This window comes from Mycetomoellerius zeteki, unplaced genomic scaffold (assembly GCF_001594055.1).
Source record: "Mycetomoellerius zeteki isolate Tzet28-1 unplaced genomic scaffold, Tzet1.0 scaffold168, whole genome shotgun sequence".
Lineage (NCBI taxonomy): Eukaryota > Metazoa > Arthropoda > Insecta > Hymenoptera > Formicidae > Mycetomoellerius > Mycetomoellerius zeteki.
This window is the reverse complement of record NW_017256633.1, coordinates 320771-345662: the sequence shown is the minus strand read 5'-3', so window position 1 is coordinate 345662 and position 24892 is coordinate 320771. Positions and strand designations below refer to the sequence as shown.

General features: G+C 34.0%; 1 protein-coding gene across 2 annotated transcripts; it reads left to right on the top strand.

The window, feature by feature from the left end:
* Positions 1-616: 616 nt before the first annotated feature.
* On the top strand, positions 617-24471 carry LOC108721369 (uncharacterized). Of its 2 annotated transcripts, XM_018445891.1 has the most exons (17): positions 617-863; positions 7202-7323; positions 7608-8094; positions 12851-12986; positions 13153-13401; positions 14253-14992; positions 17501-17639; positions 18464-18685; positions 19209-19591; positions 20375-20792; positions 21225-21400; positions 21729-21867; positions 21944-22152; positions 22270-22417; positions 22635-23059; positions 23148-23328; positions 23627-24471. In XM_018445891.1, the coding sequence occupies exons 1-17, from the start codon at positions 821-823 to the stop codon at positions 24288-24290; spliced, it is 4881 nt and encodes a 1626-aa protein (XP_018301393.1). In that variant the 5' UTR covers positions 617-820; the 3' UTR covers positions 24291-24471. The 2 variants fall into 2 exon arrangements, with proteins under 2 accessions (XP_018301393.1, XP_018301392.1); XM_018445890.1 differs by lacking the exons at positions 617-863; positions 7202-7323; positions 7608-8094 and adding an exon at positions 12633-12777.
* The last annotated feature ends 421 nt before the right edge of the window (positions 24472-24892 follow it).

Genomic DNA, 24892 nt, shown 5'->3' with positions numbered 1-24892 from the left:
TTGTAGAAATAAATTGCTCGAATAGAAATGGCGAATCTCTAAAAATATATACCCATATCTATAAACAATAGCGCATAAATATAATTATTGACTTTTTAAAATTAAGTAAATAAAAAAATAACCTTTTATTATCTCGTTTCATTTTATTTCAATTTTTCCTCTTTTTACCGTATTATCTTCATAAAAGATATATGAGTATATATAATGTAGTGTAAATGTATGCGAATATCTGCAGAGTATATTGAACTCGAAAAGATTCGCTAAACTAAACGACTGTTCATCATCATTACGAGGAATCATCAAAATGATAAATGAATATAGGAGATTGCCATCTGTACAAGAATACATGAAACTTATCACACACGCGAGATTAAAATGACTCATCAATATCTACCTCTGTAGATAACTTATCGAATGACGATTGCTTGTGACGAACTTTAATTATTATACTTAATCAATCTAATAATTTTTAATTCGATCAGACTTGGCCTCACACTTAACGTGGCAAATAAATTAAATAAGTCTGCTGTCTATTATCAGCTGTTCTGTTGATTAATTATCTTTATCAACTGAAGGAGCAGGCGGCAGAAGTCGTCGCATACCGTTGAGAGATGGCTTCAGAGAATGATCTCAGAGTGGCTTCAGATAGAGAAAGTGATGAACCCAAGTTACCGATCAGAACAACAATATAACCGCGGGATATCCGCTAGAAGCGTGGTAAACGTCAACAGCTGTACTTTTGATCGCCAAATTGAGCAGCACGGGTGAATCCCGGTTCGACGGAACGGACGACCCAGTTTGATTATGTAGTGCGTCGAACATGAAGACGATAGAGGGAAAAGTAGTAATGCTGGGTTCGCAAGGTAAGCGTTCATCGGTAAACGAGGCGATAAAGCCTAATGCCTAATTATCGTTATATAATGCCAACGAAAGGACATCTGACGCTGCGATGCAGCGAATCGCGAAACGGCGAGGACGCGTGACGGCGATCGCATATCTCGGAAATCAGTCATCGCGTCATTGTTCCTGATGCTTCTTTTTCAAAGAGGTTAGGTGAACATTACCCACGACCACAGATTCATATATCAATCTGTATCTAGTAATACACGCTGCTTACGTGCGTGACTAGAATTGTGTCGCAACGTCTGATACATATCTACTCGATCGTGTTGCGTGAGAATAAAGTTCGTTTAGATTCGAAAAAAATGAGATTTTTTTTCGTATATTAATGAAATCGATTTTTTATGCGTGTAAATATTTGCGTCAATTTATATACGATAATTTCTGTATTTGCAGAGATAACAATCGTAAAAATTGCAAATGTTTCGATTCGCTTTCTGGATTCTCCTCGAAGCGTTTCTTGATTTTGCGGTCGTTATCTCTATTATTGTTATAGGAACGGTTTTATGTTTGATATATGGAAATAAATAATTATATGTTGACAAACATATTCCGATTTTTTGACCGTCTTTGTTCTATCCAAAATTTATCATTAGTTTCTTTTTTTTCTGAGATTAATTGCATAAAGCAGTCTTTTAAATTTTCAACTCATTATCTTTGTTTGGTACAAATAATATTTATACTCGCGTTATAACACATCTCCGAATCTGGAGGTCAAAATCCGCGCATGACACATTTCTCGATACAACGCACGCAGAGATAATAGAGAAATGGAATTCCGTATTGAGTATACATATGTATAATAACGCATATCTACTTTACCGTAATCATTTCATAATAAATACATATATTTACGGTTAACGTCCGATAAAAAATATGGTAAATACTATGAAAAGTATAGCAACTATGAAACTTTTAACTGTTCAGGTGAATTATACAGATGTGCAATCAATTTGTACAAATTTTTATTCCCTCCCGAAAGTTTCATATGCATCCAGAGAAAGGTTTCTTCGATTCAAAAGAATGTTTCTTTGCTACACGGTTAAAGAAAAAATTTCTTTGATGTGAACATCATGTCTTTAATTTAAACATAATTTTTTTAAATCAAATAAAAAAATTTATTAGATTTCCAAAAATGATGGTTAAATTAAAGAAATGATATTCAAATTAAAGAAATTTTTTTCTTTAACCTTACAGCATTTTTAACCTAACCAAAGAAATATTTTTTTTAATGTTTTCAAAAAAACCTTCCCTAGTGGAAATCTCCTCATAGGTAATTCCAAAAATGCCCTTGATTCATGGATATATGCCCATTTTAGAAAGGTATATATATCTCTATCTAAAATAGGTATATACCCGTTCCAAATCTTCCCATCATGAGGAGATTTCCACCAGGGTTTCTCTGGGTGTGTTATGTGATCAAATATAATAAAATTTAAAGTGTTAAATAAATAAAATTATATATGGACTATAATTATAATCCATATATGTATAAACACTTTGATAAAATCGCGTTGGAAAATAATCGAAAATCAAAATTGATCAAAATAAAAAATTCTTGCATAGAAAATCTTAATTAATAGCTATCTTAAAATTAATCAATAATATCGCGTAAAGTTTACATGTTCAAGTCTGTAATTGCGGTCACGTGTATCGATCTATCGATGCCATTTGTCATTCATTTTCCCATCACGATGATTCATTTTTATCGCATGACTAATTCTCTTTTAATTTTATCGCAGATAGTATGTATAGCAATTAGTCGATACTGTATGACGACAAGTTAATTACAAACAGAAATTTTGACCGTCATATACAAATATTCTACTTCGTATTTAATAATTACGTGCATATTATTATAAAAATTTTATTGATCTGTGTAATATTTTGTAATATTTAGCTATAATATTCTTAACTTAAATTTTTAACATTATAATCCTATTATAATTTTCGCAGATCTATTGCCTCAATTAAAATAAAACATAATCTGACTCACCGATACGATACGCAGCGCAGCGGAGTTATGGCTGCATCATAATTACATTGATAAATATACATTGTAAAATACAAATATATCCAAATATATATATATATATACAAGTCATAGCAGCATCCACAAAATAAATAATTAATTATTAACACTTCAAAATATAATTATCGCATGCAATAAATTTGCTTTAAATTTTTTATTGATCTTCTTCAAGCGGAGATATTTAAGTAATTGAATTTTCGATAAATAATAAGTAATAATAAGTAATAAGTGAATAATAAATTACTTATGTGCTTATTCCATAATTGCTCCGTTGTTACCCGATGCCTCTCAGACCTCCTCCTCCTCTTCTTCTTTGGTTACTGTTCATTCGTCGCACTCACATAACACTCACTCGGAGAAATATAATTAAATAAACGGTTGCGCGGCACTTTGCAAGGCATATCAAGTATTATCAGGTATTAATTCTGCTGCATAATTAACGCTGCACATTTTATTAAATTATAACGAAAAAAAATAATGCGAAAAAAACACGACCGTGCGAAGCTATATATCGTTCAATAACGAATCGTAAATTGAGGAATAAGTTAGGTCTGTCTATCAATTCGACGAACGACTCTGTTCTGTTAATGACTGATATTTTAAAAATGACTGGTAATTTTATACCAATAGTTACGATATGACATCTATTAATAAAGTCTAGCTAATTATAACATATTTAAAAATACACACAGAAAGAACGGTTTTGTAAAGTATCTAAAAATTTAGCTAGACACATCTAAAAATAATTTTGTCAGACCAAAATAATTATATAGAACGTTTAAGCTTTAATAACAATGCTGCAAAACGCTTTAACATTCTAACAATCAACTTGAGTGTCCTACACTTTGAGTGCAAAAAGTATTCGTACAGAGAGAGAGAGAGAGAAAATATTTTTTTAAAAAACTTTATATTTTTAAAAAGTAAATATTATCCAGCAAGAAACGAATCGTCGAATCGATATCGAATCGATATAGATACGATGATTTCAACACCTATTTGATGTCGATTCGACGTTTAATTGACGATCATTTATTGTTGGGTAATTAACAATTTATTCATAAAGAATAAAATAGACTGTATGTTTCTTAAAATTATATATACCAAAAAGATGTGTATTAATTATAGAAAATATATTGTCTAAAAAATAAGCGAAAATTAAAAATTGTATTGTTTGGATGCTCAAAAAGTATTCGTACAGTCGAGAAATTTGGCTTTTAAAATCAGGAATACATGCGAAGCTCGTTTATTTAGAACAGAATATATTCATTGTATAAAATTGCTAATTAATGTTTATTTTCTACAAATAAGACTTTTTATAACAAATTTCCTTGCACGAATACTTTTTGCTCTCACTGTAACTATTTTGATGGTCCAAACAAAATTATTTTCAGATCTGTATCCCAGCTAAAATTTTAGATTCTTTAGCAAAACCGTTCTTTCTATGCACAGGTCCAGAAACATATATATTTGAGAGTATATCGAAATTCATTAAAAAATTAATTGTCCGTAATATTGAAATTACCCGTAAATATCGAGTAATAATAACAATTGTATCTTTCATGTTTCTTATTGTTTCGGTTTTTACAAATCAATCGCATAAAACGTCGACTTTGGCTAATAACCGTTACCTCGATACATTTACGAATCATAAAGAACATCGTATTAATAAAGTTTAAGTAATTATGCGTATGCAAGCGTGGATGACCAATCAATTAATTATTTAAAAGGCTCGATCATATCTTCTGATACTTATCGCGATCGTATTTCGAGGGATAATAACAATAGCAGGCTGTTCGTTGGAGTCTCGCCGCGTGAATGTCAACATGACCTTGTATACATACACGCACACTTTATCGTAACGGACGGTGAGCACTAAGCGTTGTTTAACAATTAAACAATTTATCGCTATCATAAAATATGTAACACGGTATGAAGTAAATGGATTCCGAATCTTCTATTCATATCATGTACGTTTCGTATTGATACGGTTATTAAATGATCGCTATGTGCCACGGGTTTCCTTCGAATTTCGTTGATCCAGCAATTGCGTGTTACTTCGCGAATTCGAAAATAATCGGCAAATAATATATCAATAAAGCACGATGCATATCGATTATTATCTCAATTATTAAAAGGATATTTAATACATTTAGTAAATGTCGCGAACAGATAATTTATAAATCCTATCTCGTGCTGCGTGCTTTGATTCTATGTTTCCGACAAATGCATCACGCGAAGTATCTTATCTCGATAAATAATTATCGCCTCGGAATTCTTACGAATGAAGATTAAGTTTAGTTACACGAATAGATGTATGTATAAAATAATCATAGAGAACAATCGCGTTTTCTTTTAGAAATCGTCGCGATTATAGATTTGTTCGCGTCGCATGCTCCAACATGTTCCAATTTATTCCTACACTGTTAAATCTATAGTGTCAAATTTAACATAACGTGAGTCGCCACTGCTTCTACTAAATATATCATTATTTTTTATCAAAACGATAGTTAAATTTGACACTATATTGTGTCAATTTGACAATATATAATATCAAATTGACATTATTTAACCATTGTTTTAGTATAAAATAACGATATGATTGAGTAGGAACAGTGGCGATTCACGTTAAGTTAAATTTGATACTATAGATTTAACAGTGTATCATAGCTCCTATTCACTCCAATGCGTTTGATAGAATGAGAAAGAGCTATGGTAGGAGCATGTTGGAGCATGTTGGAACTTGCGACACGAACAAACCTCGTGTCTTGGGGGGATTTAAGGAGACGACATGCGGAACACCTCGTGACGCTGCCTGTTCGCTCGAACTTCACCTCACGAATGACCGGAAGACGATCGCGTGGATACAAACGACACGTTTTACGTCACACAAAAACAATGCCGAACATTAGGATATGCGTGCCAGTCAATCGCTGCGTAATATTCACTTTTAACGATCTACAAGGCGTGCCAGAATTTGGAATGGAATTCTACTTTTATGTGTTGTGCAATATAAAAGATTTGAAGAATCAGAAATATACATATATAAAGTATATAACTAAAATAGATACATCAAAATTCAACGTATAAAATTATAAAAATATAATGCTATTCTGAAATCTGACACTATAGTGGAAATTATAAATTATATTATTATATAATATTTATAAAAAAAGAATTCATTTAATATTAATACAGTTCAGCTCGTAATGTTCTAAAATAACAATAGACATAGGAAAGATCAAAAAGATGAGCAGATTGAAAAATTAATATCTTATTTTAATAAATTATTATAATTTTTCACCTTCAGTTTGCTCGTCTTTTTGTCCTTCCCATTATCTATTTTCAAATTCATTTAATATTCTCACTCTTACATTTTGTAATAGTTTTAATGATTAAATTATCATATATATTAAATTTAGCGTTTATTTGAAGAAATATGATTATCTATTTGAAAATAAATAATAATTAAATATAAGCAATAATAAGTTTATTTTTATTATTATACCGTTATATGAATAAATTAAATAATTAAGAAAAGAGGCCTAACGGTCACAGCTAGATTTTAGTGCCTAATAACATTTTTGTATACCTACATATTTTACGTATATCTTTTCAGTTCTTTAAATTCTGCGCCAATTATTATTAGACTTGCAATGCAATCATAAATTAAAATAATCTCACAAATCAAATTAAGCGTCAATTTTGATCATAATGCTAATAGCAACTTAATACTTGTAAATAACTTATTGCGAAAAATATTATGCCAAATCCCGGCTGAGGTAATATTTTTCACAATAAGTTACTTACAGATATTAAGTTGCTATTAGCATTATCATCAAAATTGATATTGAATTTGATTTGTGAGATTATTTTATTTTATGATAGCTTTGTAAGTTCGACAGTAATTGACGTGCAGTTTAAAAAACTGAAAAGATTATGTAAAATATATAACGTATAAAAATATCATTAGGTAGATATTAATATCTATTTGCGACCGTTTAGGCCTTTTTCTTCATTGTTTAATTTTTAATTAAATATAATTGCATGAATGAAATTGACTATGCGAAAATTAATTTATCTGCATTACATCGAACGAAAACTCAATTCTAAATATAATCTGAAATATTCTGTATTAGATAAGACGATCGATCTTTTGTATGTAAAACGGTGTTCGATGAATGTTATCAAGTGTCAAGGCTAATATTAAACAATAATAATAATATCGTATGAAAGTATAATTAAAGTATAATCTCGATACCCCATTTTCAGGTGTTGGTAAAACGAGCTTGATTGGGCGTTACATGGGAAATTTCGATCCTGTAAGTCCTACAATAGGGGCATCTTTCTTCAACTGTAAGATCAATTTGGGAGATGTGAGGATAAAATTGCATGTAGGATATTTTAATAAATCATATTTTTCTTTTATATTAATATTCAACAATTGATTTAAATTTAATAGTTTAAATATGTCGCTTCGATGCGAATTAAGACACGAGACTAACGTCTTTTGTTTGTGTTATCTTTTCAATTAATTTCTTGATTTCGATTGTCTCGATATTTCTGCACCTTCAATGACATAAAAAAAATTCATGCTTTATCTAGCAAAAATATTGAATTTAGCAATGTTTAAAGAAAATTAAATTAACATAAAAAATTTAAAAAGCGCCACTTTTAGGTATGGGACACGGCTGGCCAAGAGAGATTTCGCTCCATGGCGCCGATGTACTACAGGACCTGCAAAGCGGCTCTGCTGGTGTTCGATCTTACGGAGTACAACACCTTCGCCGCAATCAAGAGTTGGGTAAAGGAGCTACAACAGAATGTGGAAGAGCCGATGGTGCTAGCTTTGATCGGCAACAAGTCTGATCTGGTGCAAAAGCGTCAAGTCGACGATGAGGAGGGTCGGAGGTACGCCATAACAATTGGTGCTTCATATCATGAGATTTCAGTGCTATATAACGAGGGCGTAGAGACTGTTTTCCTGACGATCGCTAAGGGTCTACGCAGAATGGCATCAGACAATGAGGATATAGTCTCTACTCTTAAGATTCCCGACCCTAGCTTTCTTAGATACAATGACATGCTGCCCTCGCCCTCCATCGAGGAGAGCCCGCAGAACACCAGTATTGCACACGGCATACACGAGAAGCCATTCACCTGCTGCTAGTTGTAGTAGTTCATTAAAAAAGAACATAGCAATAATTAAGTAAAAATTGCGCCTCGTTTAGGAATTATCATCAATTACCAAAGAGTTTACTACATAAACACTAAAATATGTCGCACCTTGCGGATCGTTTCGTTAATAAACCAGACATTTTTGCCTCGTGACGCGCTTTCGTTTTCGAGATGCAAAATATATGTACGTTATACAAAACGCAAAGCAAATGAACATCTGCTCTTCCAGTTTGGTAGTAGTCATATCTTTTTTATGACGCTCGCATGGATTTATTGAGAGAATTAAATCGACGATATCAATGATGGACATTATATGTAACTAAACATAACTAAAATAAAGGGACAAATTTCTCCCACACCAAGCAAGAAAAAAGTTCATACAAACATATAAACATGTAAATATATATCCGCAAACTCACTGTTACTGAGGTGTAGCTCAAATAAATGGAAAATGAAAAAGTAATTATTATTTAATATTATTTAATATTATTTAATATTATTTTTATTTTGAATTTTTAATTACAATATATGTTCAAAGTGTTTCATTTGATTTAATATACGCATGTGGAGAGAAAGACACGTCGAACTAGGCTCTATTAATAAATATTTCCGGTTATATCTCAATACGATAGATTTGCAAATATATTTAGATTTATATATATATATATATATACGAACTTTAACAAAAAGTTGATCCAGTTAATCACTTTAATTACTTTCAGTTCTTATGTATCTGATAATTAACAGATTTTTTTTACAAATGAGCTTTTGAAGGTTTTTTTTAAGTAATAAAATACTTGGTTAATTGCATTTATTTCATATCCGTTTTTTATTAGGAAAAGTGTAACATTCGATATCTTTTCTATGTACTTGGCGTATATTTTTCTTTTTTTAAAAATATTTTTTTAGGTATGTTTATATGAACTTTTTCCATGTTTTGATGTGGGGAATTCGCTTTCGAAGTTTGTCCTCTTATTTTAGTCCAGTATATAAACCGAGTTTTTATTATAAATGATTATAAAAGTGAGTTTGATAGACAAAAAGATTATATTTTTTGCATATTAAATTTATATGTAGATTTCATAATAAATTAATAATGCGGTAAATAAAACAAATCAAAATTATTAGAATTATGACAAATGCATTCTGCATGGGAAATGCATTCTGCATGAGACTCAGTTATCAACTACAATATGCTTCAAAATTTTCTAATTCGATTAGTTTCGATGTATTCTAATTCTACTTCATAATGTAATAATAGAAATGCGTGATTTTACGTGTTGTGCAAAAACTGATTAATGTACGCATAACGATTATGCTACTTATCATTAGAAAGTTAATCTTTACAAATTACAATAATTATAATAATAATTATTTTGTGATTAACACTGCTTTTTTTTACTATTATTTTCATAATTTTATACAAACAACAGTATTTTACGTCGGTGCGTGAATTATTTATGCATGAAATAGCTTAGATATGGAGACACGGTAGTATTTCGATGCTAAGCGCTACGATTTATATATTATGTTCGCGAAGACTGCTAATAAACTTTAACCTCTGGAGGACCGGAGGCCCCTTTAAGGACTCGTTAGTGGTGCCGCCTTTTTCGCCACTTAACCTCATGATAATGACAAAAAAGTTCTAGCCCTTAAAATAAAAAACTCGATTCAAAACATGCCGGTCCTCAGAAAGTTAAGTATTTTTAAGAAAAAATCTAATTTTATTTTTTGCATACATTGTGATAGGCATGATCACGCACGCATCTCGTTGAACATATTTCCAAAAGGTTTTATATCTAACAAAAAATATATTTATGATAAAAAAATATATAACGCATTTATAAATAATTTTCCTTTGAGCTCCTGTTAAATTGTATGATTAATAACGCACCGTTTCACTGTTCAAAGTATCCACTCTGTGTGATGCCTACCTTATATTTCATAATTAAATACATGAGACTAAACTGAGATATAATATTATTTTGAACAAGGTCGAGATAAGATACGCTTGTTCGAAGTCCGAAAAGCTGCGCCTCCTCGGGAAATCTGCTCGTCTCGCTACGACAGAGAGTGATAATCACACAATGACTCATTCTCACTCCAGACCGGGCCTCGCGGAGCGTGACGTCCCAGCTTTGTCTACGTGTAACTCATCCCATTTTCGTTATGTAAGCGTTCGTTTACTATGCATCTAGGCTCATTAGAACTGCGCGGTGGCGTCTTCAAAACCTACGCGCAGCAGCAAGACGCGCTCTGTGCTCAGGGTCGCTCGCGTGTGCGAGAGTCAAGGAACCCGAAACTCATGTTTTTCTTCACTGCCGAAGAAATTTTAAACACTGCGATACTTGATATGTGTGTGTGAAAAAGAGAGACCTTAAGCTCACGCAATGTGAAGAATTTAGAGGAAAAAGAATACATGAGCTCTGATATGAAAAGTATAAGGAAAATTGTTAGAAATGTAGAGTTGTGAAATTAAAATTAATACAAATATATAAATTACAAATATATAAATTATCAAATATATAAATCACATTGCGAATAGCTGTATTGCTATCGAACGGTATAAATTCATTTGAATCAATTATTTTACGTCTTTTTGATCAGCATTAAACATACCTAAATAAGACTGAAGATCTGACTTCAAAACCGGAAAGATACGAGGATATGTACTGTTATAGACTATAATTAACTATCCGTTCATTTCTGAAATGTAGTGTAACTCCGAGATAGATAATTGTAAAGATGCGATTACGCGCGGCTTTCGCACGAGTAAAAGCGCTCGCAATTAGTCGAAAGCAAAGAGGCAGCGTTATAAACAAGCAATATTTTCTAACAAGCTGAAGGATCGATTAGTATACCGTGCGAGCATAATGGAATTTTATTACCGTTTAAGGACAATAGGCCGTAAAACGGTAGGTACAAGATTGACTAATCGCAATCGTCGCGTTGTAACTGCAGCTCGATTCTACGCAAAGAGAACCGATGCAATGATGATTTTACACGCCCTTCTTGACACGCTCGCCACACAGCAAGAAAATTGCCCCCCGATCCTGGATACGCGCGAGACAATTTGAATTCTGAGGTTTGCCAAACACGAAGAATTTCATCTCGTCATGCCATTGCAACAGGTTCATTTTCACTTTCTTCTTGTTAACGATCGCGCTTCTTTGAGTGAAGTAATCGGCCCCTTCCGGTAAATGGAATAGACCGTAAAAAATTCTCAAAAATAAGATTAGATATTATGATTGAAGAAGAAAAACACTATAAAAAATTCAGTATGATGTGTAAAATAATTTGGATGTTAAAAATAATATTAAAAACTCTACGTGGCAACTTCTATATTTAATTTGTTTGGCATTTCTGTGTCAAATTTTTAAATAACAAATATTCGTAATATTCACCGTAAACGTACAAAGTTTGCAATTATTAATTTCTTCATTGGCAATCAATGGTACAAATTTTGATAACGAAGAATGGTAGCTAAAGTGAATTGCACGCGTGAGATATCGTAAACAATTTACGCGAATGCGCAAAGAGTACACAATTCGATTTTGCAATCTTACGGACATCGCGATCTGCTGCATTCGCCGGTGCGTTAATTAAATACAGTCGCGAAACCGCAAAGCGAAGGAAAAGAGGAGAGAGAGATTCGCATGCGCACAGATCTTCAAAGGAGCGAGTACGAGCTCCTTTGAGCGTGGAAGCGTCACGCAAAGGAGCGAGTAGGAGAAGAGAAAGAGAAGAAGCGGAGGAAGCAGAAGATCATAATGCCGGCTGTGCTGTATAAGACAATGATACAGTTACACGATCCTCTCAGTTGTAAGCCAATCGTAAGAGGCACGACACAAGGGACCCGTACGCGAAAGTATAATGAACCGCAGCAAGGACGACACGCTAATTACGCCCGGACCGTTAATTAAAGGAACTCGTTAATATTGGCGGAAGAAATCAGAAGATAGATCGTTCGCGCGCATCGGCGCGGTCTTCACTTCGCCTCGAGATGTCGATCAAGCCAGTGATCCAGTGAACACGAATCTTTCATAGTGATTTATAAATTTATTTTTGTAAAAAGATAAAAAATTTTTTCTACAACGAGAATTATTTTTGCAATTGCATGACGTGTGTACACCAACCATTTTTCTTGAAATACGGCTCGTAATGTTGGGAAGGTTTTGTTGACAATTACCTTCGTAATTACGGCGATCGCTCATTACGTATGCACATCTTCCGTCGAATGGATACACTTTCAGGGACGTCTCGTGTGAATGAACCGTGATTCATAGATCGCAAACAGAATAGAACGCTAGATAACGGCTAGAAAGCAATAACTAAAGCGTTCATGAGAGTACTAATGAGGATTGGAAGAGTAAGTCAGGATCAATTGAAACGTAAATACACTTCCTGTTATGTTTTTATCGACAATAAATTACGCGACCATGTCATAATAACGTAGAATAATGAGAGTTATTTCTATGAAAAATATAGAAACAGAAAGTTGCATACGCTATGTGAAAGTGAAGTAAAATATCCTTAAAACATGAAGAATTTGTTAACAATGGGTCATCAGCAGGGATTTCTTGTTTTTCTCATTCATCTCCTGAGATCCTGTCAAGTATCACATTCGATTGGTCTCATGATTGATAATCAACTTGTAATCATCGCGAATGGTAAGTAATCAATAATGATTGGTTGTCAAAGAATATGGACATAACAATTAAATGTGATAATTACATCATACAGATTGTTACACGAGAATAGCCATCGGATCGAAATTGCCGGATATGGATATCTTCTCCAACGTCGCAGTCGATAGCATTTCGGAATGCGAGGACGAGTGCTCGAAAAGGAGAAATTCCTGTAACGCGTTCGCTTTCGGGTACGCAATATTATATAAATGCAATAAAAAATTCAAATCACAATAAGAAAAAGAAAAATAAGAAATATAAATGTAAAAATTCTCAAAATAAGATCATATTTTTGTTTCTATATGATTTGCATATGTTAACTCTCTGAAATCATTGTACACGTGTGTATTGATTTAGGATTGGCATGAAAGGTAACGGAACGTGTGCGCTGAGTGTAAAAATGCCGAAGCCAGAAGATCTACAAAGTCATGCTGATTATGATGTCTATGTGAGGAGTCAACGTTCTCCACACTGTGAACCAGATCGACTTTACAAGATGGGAAGCAGTAATATCGGACAAGATAGAAAAAACGAGACGATGCCGACTACGACATTCGGAAGTGGCCTTTTGAGCTCAACAATGCCAAATATCTTGTCATCTTCAAGGTATATATGTATATGATTATCCGATTATTAATTTTAAACAGGAAATAACTTCATCATTAGCATCTCCATTGTTTATTGTTACCTTAGTCTTCCGTGAGACAGATATATTTATGGAAAAAATGAAGATATTTATATTCTATGAAAAATACGAGTATATGTACACAGGAAAAATGAGTTTGCTGAAGTATTTAAAAATTTAGATGTTTACATACAATCATTAAAATACATAATTATGTAGAACTCATTAATGACAACACTGCAAAAGTTTAAGCATCCTGCATAATTATTTTGATTGTTCAACAAAATTATCTTCAAATCTATATCTATATATAGCTAAATTTTTAGGTATTTCAATAAAACAGTTTTTATATATATTAACATATTCCGTCTGCGTGATCCAGGCTGGACTTTCTTTCAATCCATTTAATATTTTGGCTATAAAAAGAAACATAATTATAAATTTTTGATATTACATGTGAATACATATTATGATATATGATGCATATTGGTACATTAGACCTTCTTTTTCATAATAATTTTTGTAATTCTTTTAACCATTATGAAGTATATGTTATTTAACAAATATAACAAACGCAAACAAAAATACCGTGGATGATCGGTGCCGAACCAATAAATGACTCGACCACTACCCATGTGGTGGTTTCATTTTCGTTAATAGTTGTTTTGTAATAGGTTATCAAAATAAGTATTCACACTTAAAAAAAAAAGATTTTTTTTTTTTAAATAAATAGTTCGATTGAATATTGTCTTTAATCACCAGAATTTTTATGTTCATTTTGTATAAAATAGTTCGATTTAAAAAATGCAACTGTGTGTTTTCACGGTTAAAGAACTATGGGGAATACGATGCCTAACGTTAATGATCCTTCATATCAACGAGGATATATGCCTTCCTTCGACGATGAGCGTCGAATCATTGATATCGTTAGAAACAGAAATCCGGTATCACCTACCAGCAATCCTTTCGGAACTAATAACGCGAAAATCGACTACAATGATCTATCAATATACTCAAACCGAAAATCGACTTTCGGCCAACGAACGCATTCTCCAGATCCAAAGTACAATCGTCCAGATTTTCATGGATCTTTCCAAAATCCTTTCAACGATGTTAATCATCTGAATTTTGGATCAGATCTAGACAATGATCTTCATTCATATAAGTCCCTCTCCGTTCATAACGGGCCTTTCGAAGTTTTTTCGAGACCTATCTTTGTCTACGATGGAGCCTCCAAAAATAGATCGCCAGCGGATTTCGGATTTTGGAACGCTCACGATACAACGAAACACTACCGCGTTACAAATCATTTTGATCAGCATCGGCATCAAGAATTCCACAATAACGTGTATAAAAAAGGGATTATTACAAAATCGAAGCAGAACGAATTAGACGCTGGAAATTACGATTTTCGCGAAGTCTCCTCTCGTCCAACTATCAGCAATTCTTACGACTTCGACAATAAAGCAAGAATCCCGAACGAAGGATTCAAGGATATTTCCGGACTCTGGAATCCAGAACTAATGACAATGTTTCGCGGCTTTGGTACGAAGATCACCGAAAAATCAAAATGTAAGTAGTACTTGAATTCATTTTCACTCATGATCATTCACCTGTTTCTCCGTCAATATAGTTTTTGTTGCATGCAATCTGCGCGTAATGTGTTAGCCTTCGATGTAATTCTAACACCTCGAAACGGAAACACAAGTCTCTGTCTTTAACGAGGCGTATACACGAAAGACCGGAGACACAAATCTTCGGACACTTGTTATTGCAGTTAACATCGCATATGTGAGGTGCAACCTCAATTTTTTTATGCAGCAATCACACGATTGCATGATGTATGCTCGCGCTGCGTTCCACAAGTTGATTATCACTCTCTTATGTAAAACGACATTATTCCGTTACATTAATTCACTTTTTGGACATCGAATTGAATAAATTAATTTTGCATTGTTATAAATTTAACATCACATTTAAATTGACGTGTCTAATTTTTTAAATTTTAATCATTTTATTTACTTGGAAATAAAATAGTTTAATTACCTATATAAATACACTAAGAAAAGATACATATTTTTAATAGATTAGTAATATAAACATCTTATCGCGATATCTTAAAATTAGATATTAGAAATACGAAAAACATCAGAAAATTCAACCACAGTGTTGTACATTGTTAATTCATTATTTTACGCCATCAACTGGCTCAACCTAACAACTGCAACCAGCTGCCAGGGTTTATCGAGTCACGTTCATCTGCAAACTGCTGATTGACAAATAGCAACGGCATTGACACGGATTTTAAACTATACACAAATTAGCTCGTTGCATTCGTTGACTTCCGGCGTTAACCACTTTTATCGTATAATTTGCGTGCATCTTTTTGCCTAGCGAGTTACTCACCATAAATAATTGTTCCTTGAACTATTAAAAGTAAAAATACAATATGTATTTAGTTATATAAATAATGATTAAAAGAAATATACATCTCTAGCATCTAGGAATTAACTATTTTCTTGTTTGCCAAGTTTGTCGTCCAAGCAACGACCAGCTAAAGGAAACTCGATGACTTTTCGTGATTGTGCCACCATAGTACATGACAAGTTGCACAAGGGAGAAATATAAATGCCGAGACACTACAGGACGCTCGGCTTCCGGTTCGCGTGATCTATGAGCATAAAGCGCTTTTACTTTCGACAGTTGAATCCCTTACTGCTGCCTGTGCTTCGAATTAATTGCGCGTAGCCTGTCCGTCGTTTTGATCAGGAATTGTCGCAATCGATTGAGCACGCTGATTGCGACACGATTTATAAAATTTCGTCATTGAATTGCTTCTCGAGCAACCTCAAAATTCAAGTTATAATAATCGCATGACGGTCGGAATAATTAAATCTAGCTGACTGATTCAAACGCGGAAGTATGGCTTTACTAAAGTTATGGTGCGAGTTATTAAGAGCCAGGCTGGTTGAAATAATTGAGATAATTGTGACCCTGACGAATATCTCGAAGGACACGCTACAGCGTATCCCTTCTAAAATGATGTCACTCTTCTTTGCTGTTCCTTGGCACAAAAATTCTTTTTAACGACGGAAAAATGCAAATGGTTCCGGCAGTTGGTTTCTGAGTAGAGATCTTAATGGCGAATAAATAATAATTTTTTATGTATCTCGGGTGAAAATACAAAAAATGCATGTCAAAAATCATTAGAAAAGAATTATTAAACAATTTGAATGCGAAATATAATAACATTTTTTAAGTATAAATAAAGTTAAATATTGATTAAAATTAATTCGAGGAAATAATGCTAATCTCGATAAAATAAACCAAACAATGCTATGAAAAAATATGCGCCTGCACAGTAACGTCTCAATTAAAGGTTTGCATCCTGTAATTACTTAAAACGACGAGCGACTCGTTAATCCATTCTACGTAATTGCATAAAATACCAAATGACGGTGCTCGGCAAAAGAATGAAGCGCTCGCGTGTCTGTGAGCAAAGAAAAATAATAGTAAGTGGAATCATTAATGATCATGTAACGCTGAAATCCCTCCCCCGACGTGTGAGCATGTGCCTCCCACTATCCTCGCGGAAACGTTCACTTTTCTATAAAACGACGCGAGCCTGTAATTTCTCCGTTACTTTTTGCGCGATTTTCAGTTCGCGCCATTTTTTGCGCGAATCTGTCGGAGCGTGAGGATTGGGGTGACTTAAACGTGAAAATTCCCTTGGTGACAACAAAATGATTATGTTTCACTACGTTTCATGATGTATCGCGAGAATAAATCGAAAATTCGAAATGTTGAAGCGCAAGAATCGTTTTACATCTTACGTTCGCATCGCCTCTCTCGTGATCTCAATTCGGATGTTACTGAGATAAACTGATTCGATCGTACGTGGGAATCATGTCGATACGTCGACGATGGTTGTGGACCTTTGTGTTAGTCGTAATTGTCCGACGTATCACTTCGAGCTCGATAGTTATAGTGGAGGATGAGTGTTCGCGTAAGTTGTACAGAAAAAATGCTACCTCTGTAAAAAGTGCGAAGTTGAAATTTCTTTTTTTGTTCTTGCTGCAGCGTGCTACAGAAGACTGCTGTCCGGCAAGAAAAGCTTGGATCTGCACGTTAGACGTGCCATCGAATGTGAAAGACTCGAGGACTGCCATCGCTCTTGCGACTACGAAAAGCGATTCACTTGCGAGGGCTTCAACTATAGGTAATTAAATGTTTCATGAATATTTATGAAAAAAAATATGTGTAAAATTAGATTTATATACGGAAACAATAGTTTCGCTGGAGTATCTAATTTAGCTAGATATGAAAATAATTTTGCTGGATCATCAAAATAATTATGTAAGACACTCAAGCATGATAATAACGCTGCAAAAATGACATTCAGTTTGAGTATTCCATATAATTATTTTGATGGTCCAAAACAAAATTATTTTCAAATCCGTCTAGCTAAATTTTTAGATAATTTAGCAAAACTATTTTTTCGCGTAATTATGAACTCGTTAAATTATTTTAAAAAATATACGTCGAATTGATATTGACTCCACAATGCAAACATATTAAGTTTCGATGACAGAACTTCCTTGATGAATTCGTTAACTCTAAATGTCCGCGACTTTTAATTAGATATCTATATTTCAATATCCTTACAAGATAATCGAAAAATAATTCACGTAACAGTTAAACGTGATTATTTACGCTCGGAATTTTTCAATGATTTTATGCGTTTCTATACACATGCGTATATATGTAGGGTACCTATTATCAGATGCGCACGCAAAATGCAGTACGTACATATGCATGACCCACCGTGCGGTTGCATCACGGACAATTTGATCGCACCACAATCTGTGACACGCTTCTCCGTCGAGGAGAACTATCACGCACGCGCGTCGGGAAAGTTACCACTGTTTTTCAACATTCAATTAACATACTCCGAAGGAAAAACCGCTAAAGCTGTTAATAATAAATAATTTAAATTCATGGTGATGCCTTTATTAAAGAGTAATCGCGATTTTGTATAAAAAGACGCATTGGACATGGAACGAGAGGAATATGCGAGATGACATCGGTACCTTATTCTCGTATGGATTTCCATCGGGATTTCACGTCGGATCCTCAATGCGATTATTACGAGAAGGATCCGAATTGCGTGATAAACACGCCTGAGACGCGACCATCCTGGTGGAATCGACCATCCAGACCTGGCCAATCTTATGGTTCACCTTATTATCCTAATGAAAGGCCAAGGTACAGCAATTCAAATTTTGCTTATTAATAATATACGAAAATACTAATATCTATCGCTCACTTGTTACAACAATAGTACAAAGTTTTCCAGAATTAAATGTTTTGAATCATTAAAACTTCGTAATATTAATTATAAAATGTAATTTTTATGTAATAACTGATTGTTTAGAAATAAAAGTATATTCTTTTTTCTTTTTTTTTGTATTTCCGTTCTTTTTCTATAAGCAAGATGACAATTTTTTAATTATGTCATTATTGTAATAAATGAGAGCGATATTATATTACAACAAAGTCGATCAGTAGGAATAATCCTTGAGAAATGAGAATGATTGCCGTCAATTTATTTTTACGAAAGAATGGTAATTCACAACAAAGACGAAAGATGCTTATTTCCCAGAAGCAGTTCATCAAATTATTTTCCGTTTAACCGATCGCTCAAGTGTGAATTCAATGCGCTTCCTTTTTTTATTCATCATTCAGATGAAATAAGTTTCACTTCTAATCTACACAAATTTGACTCAAGACCATATGCTCCGGATCGACGACCTTTAAATGAAGTGCCACGACCTCTGGATTACGATCGACGGCCCTTACAGGAAATTCCACGACCATTCGATTACGATCGGCGTCCTTCAAACGAGATTCCGCGGCCTTTGGATCACAGACTTGCGGAACACGATCGGCGACCACCTATTGTTTACGGGTATCCTCATCACGGACTGTACGATGATGCGTTTGGTCGAAGGAATTATCCCGACGATTCGATAAGAGGTGGATATCCAGCTACGAGACCGGAAGATCGATTTATTTATAGTGTTCGATTTCCGTCCAGACGACCAACCGACGACTTTCATAACAGGAATCCGTGGACACGGTATCCGAGTAGAAAAATCGATCACGACATAGGTAATATTTTAAACATGTAAATACAAATACTAATAGCATGCATCATTTTTTAAAGAATTCGTATTATAATAAGTAAAACGAAATTTAACGAGCAATTATATAATTTTTTCTCTAAGGCAAAAACGCGAAAAGTGAAAATATTTTTATCCTTCAAGGTAATGAAAAATTTTTCCATTACCTTGAAGGATAAAAATATTTTCACTTTTCGCGTTTTTGCCTTAGAGAAAAATTATATAATTGCTCGTTAAATTTCGTTTTTTTTTTATCCTGTACAGAAAGAACAATTTTGCCAAAGTATATAAAAATAAGTAGATACAAATTTGAAAATAATTTTGTTGGACCATTAAAATAATTATGTAAAAAAAACTCAAGCATGATGAGTAATGTTGCAAAAAGTTTTGACATTCCAATAATCAACTTGAGCTCCTACATAATTATTATTTTGGCAATCCAAGGTTATACTTAAATATATATTTAGCTTAATTTTTAGATACTTTAGCTGCCAAAAATTTAGTTGAATACAAATCTAAATATAATTTTCTTGCAGGATTAACGTTTAAAAAAAACTGTTCTTTTTGTGCACAAGGAAAAAGTTACATGATGACTATCATGCAACGATCAAACAAACGAACGTAAACAAACACGAATGAACAATTTGCTTCAATGAGTACTCGCAGCGTTGTTCGCACTTGTTGAAATAAATTATTCATTAATGCTTGTATCGCGCTCATTTGCATGATCCGAATTCCGCTTTATTGTTCATATACGTTCGTCATGTCGCAGGCACGAACGAAATCGGCTCGTATTTGCCAGACTATCGAAAGGATCCAACTCGCGATTGGGATTCTTACGGCTCTGTTTACGGCGGCTCTTACGGCTACGACACGAATTACGTGGGAAACTTTGATATACCGAAATACCATCCAAAATCTCAGCCTAAACCCTACGATAACGACCAATTCTACGGCGAGTTTTATAATTATGGTGGCGCATTTGGATATGGGGCTAATTATATACCGACCAACCAGGATTCGCTTTACGGCGGAACCACAAGTACCGAGGAGTGCTCCGTCCGAGCTGGTGCGGGATTCAGGCTCAGTAGAGGAGTCGTACGGAAGACGTATCTGACGTCAAATCTAGATCAGTGCGAGAGTCTGTGCATTAGCGAGAAGAGCTATGCCTGCATGAGTTTTAGCTACAGGTACATCTTAATAACTGATAGTGGAAAAATTACAATATGATTGTTTTCAGTAGTATGATAAAGGACCTCACATTAATTAGATAGAAAATTAGATCCTGATGAAATCAATTTGTTTTCACATATATTATGTAGCTTACAATATCGTGAACAAAAGATATTATAGACACAAGACACAATAATGGATAATTTTAAAGCTATGATGTATCAAAAATATACTCTGTAAGTTATAAGTTTTATACACCAACTCAAAAACTATCCATTGTTGAGCCTCGTCTATAACATCTTTTGTTCATCACATTATTATGAGTTACGTTATATGTGAAAACTGATTCATTTCACCGAAACCCAATTTTCCATATAATTAATGTAGGGTCCTTTAGTATCGAATTTATATATAATATTAATTTAATCTTTTATATTATAATTGGACAGATACAATGTAGCACCCACGGACCCAACGGACAATTGTCTTCTTAGTGATATTTCATACAAAGACCTAAATTTTTACATTGATCTCGAGCCCGATCGTGATTACGATATTTACGCCATAATCGCCAATTCGAGAACATGCAGCGCGAGGAGAGAACCGAGCTCGCATCCTCCAGATGGTATACGATTTGATTGAAGTAACTTTACTGTGAATTATTTTTAATTTATGAATGCAATTTAATCAAAATAATTTTTAATGTATTATTCCGTTTCCTAAACTACTCAGGGGATAAATAAAATTGTCTTTCAACAAACAATGCAATTTATCGTCCCGAGCGTTACACTACTGCCCTCGATTGCGTTACCATACATTATGCGTTCCGCTTTGTGTTTCCGGTAACAACTAAAATCGACAACAATGAACTGCCTGTCTCTTTCTCTCTTTCCCACTTTGATAGAATTCGCTAGAGTCACGAGGACTTGTTTTTCTTTATGAAATTTTTCTAGAATGTTTTTGGAGAGTCAGAAGTGGATTTGGAATGCCCGCGGACGTCGTTAGAAAATCGCTAATAGTCAACGATCTAGGAGAGTGTCAGACAGAATGTATGACAACGCACGATTTTATGTGTAGAAGTTTCACGTTCAAGTAAGTTTTTCATGCTAAAGTCAACAGTAGACTAAATTAAATGAATTGTTTTAGTAAATCGTCTTATATATTTCAGATACGAGTTGGAACATGGACGATCGGATGTTCTAACTAACTGTTACCTAAGTGATTGGCCATCGCAAGATATCAACCCTACCCACATGCCGGACATGGATGGAGCAGAGGTATACGAAAGAGGCAGTTTCGGCAGAGGATGCGAACCTTATACTGTACCGTTTTTCAATATGGAACAGTTTAATGGCAAGCAACCGCAAGGAAACGAAGGCAAGATATATCAATCTAATAAATCACATACATTACATTAAATATTTCATGTTACTATTTCACATTTGAACATAATTGTAATTAATTAAATTGTTTTGTTAATAAATCTTTTCACAGTGTGCTATTCTGGATACGACAAGCCGTGCAAATTGACACCTCATGCTATTCTCTTGGCAACGTATGTCAATTCGGAACAAGATTGTCGACAAAAGTGTTCGAAAATGAGAGAAACTGATTCCGTTCCTTGTTTATCCTACAGCTACAAGTAAGAAATTCTTATTTTGAATTTAATTAATGTACGTTTCTAATAATAATTACTATAATATATAATTTCTTATAAATTGAAATCTGTTTTCAACCATGATTTAAATAAGATCAATAATAAAGCCACTTTTCTACTCTTTTAAAAAATAAAAATTTCAAAATAATATTAATTATCTTTAATTCTTATTAATACACATTAACTTCGTTTGATCTCCTAGGCTTACTACGCATGGCACAGAAGAGAACTGTTTGCTCAGTGACGTACCTATAAGGGACTTGCGACCAGGTCTAGACTACACCTACGACAGTGATCATGTTCTTTACGCATGGAAAGATCTCGATCCTTACTGTGTGGTCACCAGTTATTCGCTGGACGATGCTCACGGACTTGGTAGACCAAATCCGCTGAAGCCACTGTTTTCAGATCATTCGCAACCTGATTTTCTCGGAAAATATCCAAGTCTGAGACCCGATAATATTTATATCGATCCAAGACCTTTCTTTACGAAACCAGGCGGTCATGGTGTGAGACCGTTCGATCCTGATAAGCCTGATCCTGTCAGACCGTATCCTTCTGGTGGTTATGGATACGGTGGTGACAAATTCGGATACGGAATTTATCCTGGATTCGGATCTCTTTACCGTGAGTGGATTAATTTAACAATTATGAACTTTTTAATTATTCGTAAAATGTTGCATAAAGTGGAACTAATTAATTTATTTTAAATCAGCGGATGAATTCCGTTATTACACGGTAAACGGTTATCCATGTAAAAGAGGTACAAAGTGTGAAAAAAATAAACTCACTGGATTTTGGGCCTGCGAGACTGAAGGAGGCGGATTCGACAGCTGGGACTATTGTTGCGCGCCGACTCATCATTGCGGCTTCTCGCAAGGATATCATTATCCATGGTACCTATATTATTACAACCCGATATATCACGGCGTAATATACTTTTGCTTTTCTTTATACATCTCAAATTTCATAGCTGACGGTATTTATGTTAGACGCAATAAAGAAAATATTCTTTTTTTTTATTTTGATAAAAACGATTTTATCCTATATTTAAGTACACAAAACTGAACGGCATTATTGATCTACAAGAGGCACACGCCTCCTGTTACTTCTTATACTGCAGCTTTCTTCCATTCCTTTGTGCTTTGTAAATAGAAGCAGATAGTTAAAAATTAATCAATTAATAAATTGCAGGTGTTACGTGGGATTATCAGAGGATCAATGGCGACCTTGCAGCGAAAAGTACTACCCCTATCTTCCGAGTGCACGACCGTTCCGACCGATGATCGGCGAAGATCGCTACGATCATCCCGATCGTCCATATGATCCTAATTACTATGGCAGACACTGGCCGATCACGTACTTGCATCGAGAACCACCACCAAATTGCACAGACTCACTCGCGTCCGCCGACAACAGTGGAAATCGTCGTTTGAGCGAAATAACCTCGACCACGATCGAAACGCCGAGGAGCACTACCGTGAGAGTTATCAAGAATGATGAAAATAATACTACGACCACAATTAGAACGCGCCGACGACAATTACGAGTGCGCACGACTAACGATACGCGAAATGAACGTAACGCGATTTTCTCGCAGAAAATCGGTACACGGATTATCGCGAATGATGCAACGCGGACTCGCGAAAATCAGACGAGCTGGGATCGCGCCGGAAAAATCGAGCGAATTACAAAACCGACAAATACTAAACCATCGCTTATTATGCAAACCGTTACGTCGTTCGTGACAACGAACAACGTTGATGACACACAATTCGAAGGTGCGAAAAATAGCGATGGAATGATTAAAGTGCCTCTGATCGCGCCAAATAGATCACTGCCAGCGGTGAGAGCTTAACTATCCATGATGAACGTAAATGTGGTTCTGCCATCAGAGAAGCGATAAATCAGACAAATTGCATATCCAAAAATGGGATATGTCCTAATTTTGGACTTTGTGTTGTTTGATTGAACGACTTTCGCACAAATCTTTCACACAAGTTTAAATTTAAAAAAAAAAAAAAGCCGTGAGAAACAATTCAGAATAACAAAAATATAATGCTAATGACAGGTTTATTTAAAGAATATGAAAGTTATATTTATAGTTAATTAACGATGATTAGTTTTGTAAATATACAGATATATATATATATATATAGATTCAAAATATACAAATATAAAATTGATTTGCGCTAACTTGCTATTTGCATTTAAAATTGGAGATGTCGCTATTTAAATCAATATCACTTTGCAAAACGCGTGCTTAATTTTTGGCAAATGAAAATGATAATAATTTGTCAAATAAAAGATATAATATGCTTCAACCGTAAAACTGCCCAAATGACAATTTGTCCTATCGTGATTTAATTCATAATTGCAGTCAACTTAATTATTTTATCATTTGATAATTAGTTGTAAAAATGATTTATACAATAAAGAATTATACTATGACATCGTTGT

What these genes read in the sequence shown, in the direction of transcription:
- LOC108721369 (XM_018445891.1), top strand. Translation starts at nt 821, where the DNA reads ATGAAGACGATAGAGGGAAAAGTAGTAATGCTGGGTTCGCAAG. An exon ending in CGAGAAGCCATTCACCTGCT is followed by an intron (nt 8,095 to 12,850) that starts GCTAGTTGTAGT and finishes TACATCATACAG; the next exon opens with ATTGTTACACGAGAATAGCC. An exon ending in TGGATTCGGATCTCTTTACC is followed by an intron (nt 23,060 to 23,147) that starts GTGAGTGGATTA and finishes ATTTTAAATCAG; the next exon opens with CGGATGAATTCCGTTATTAC.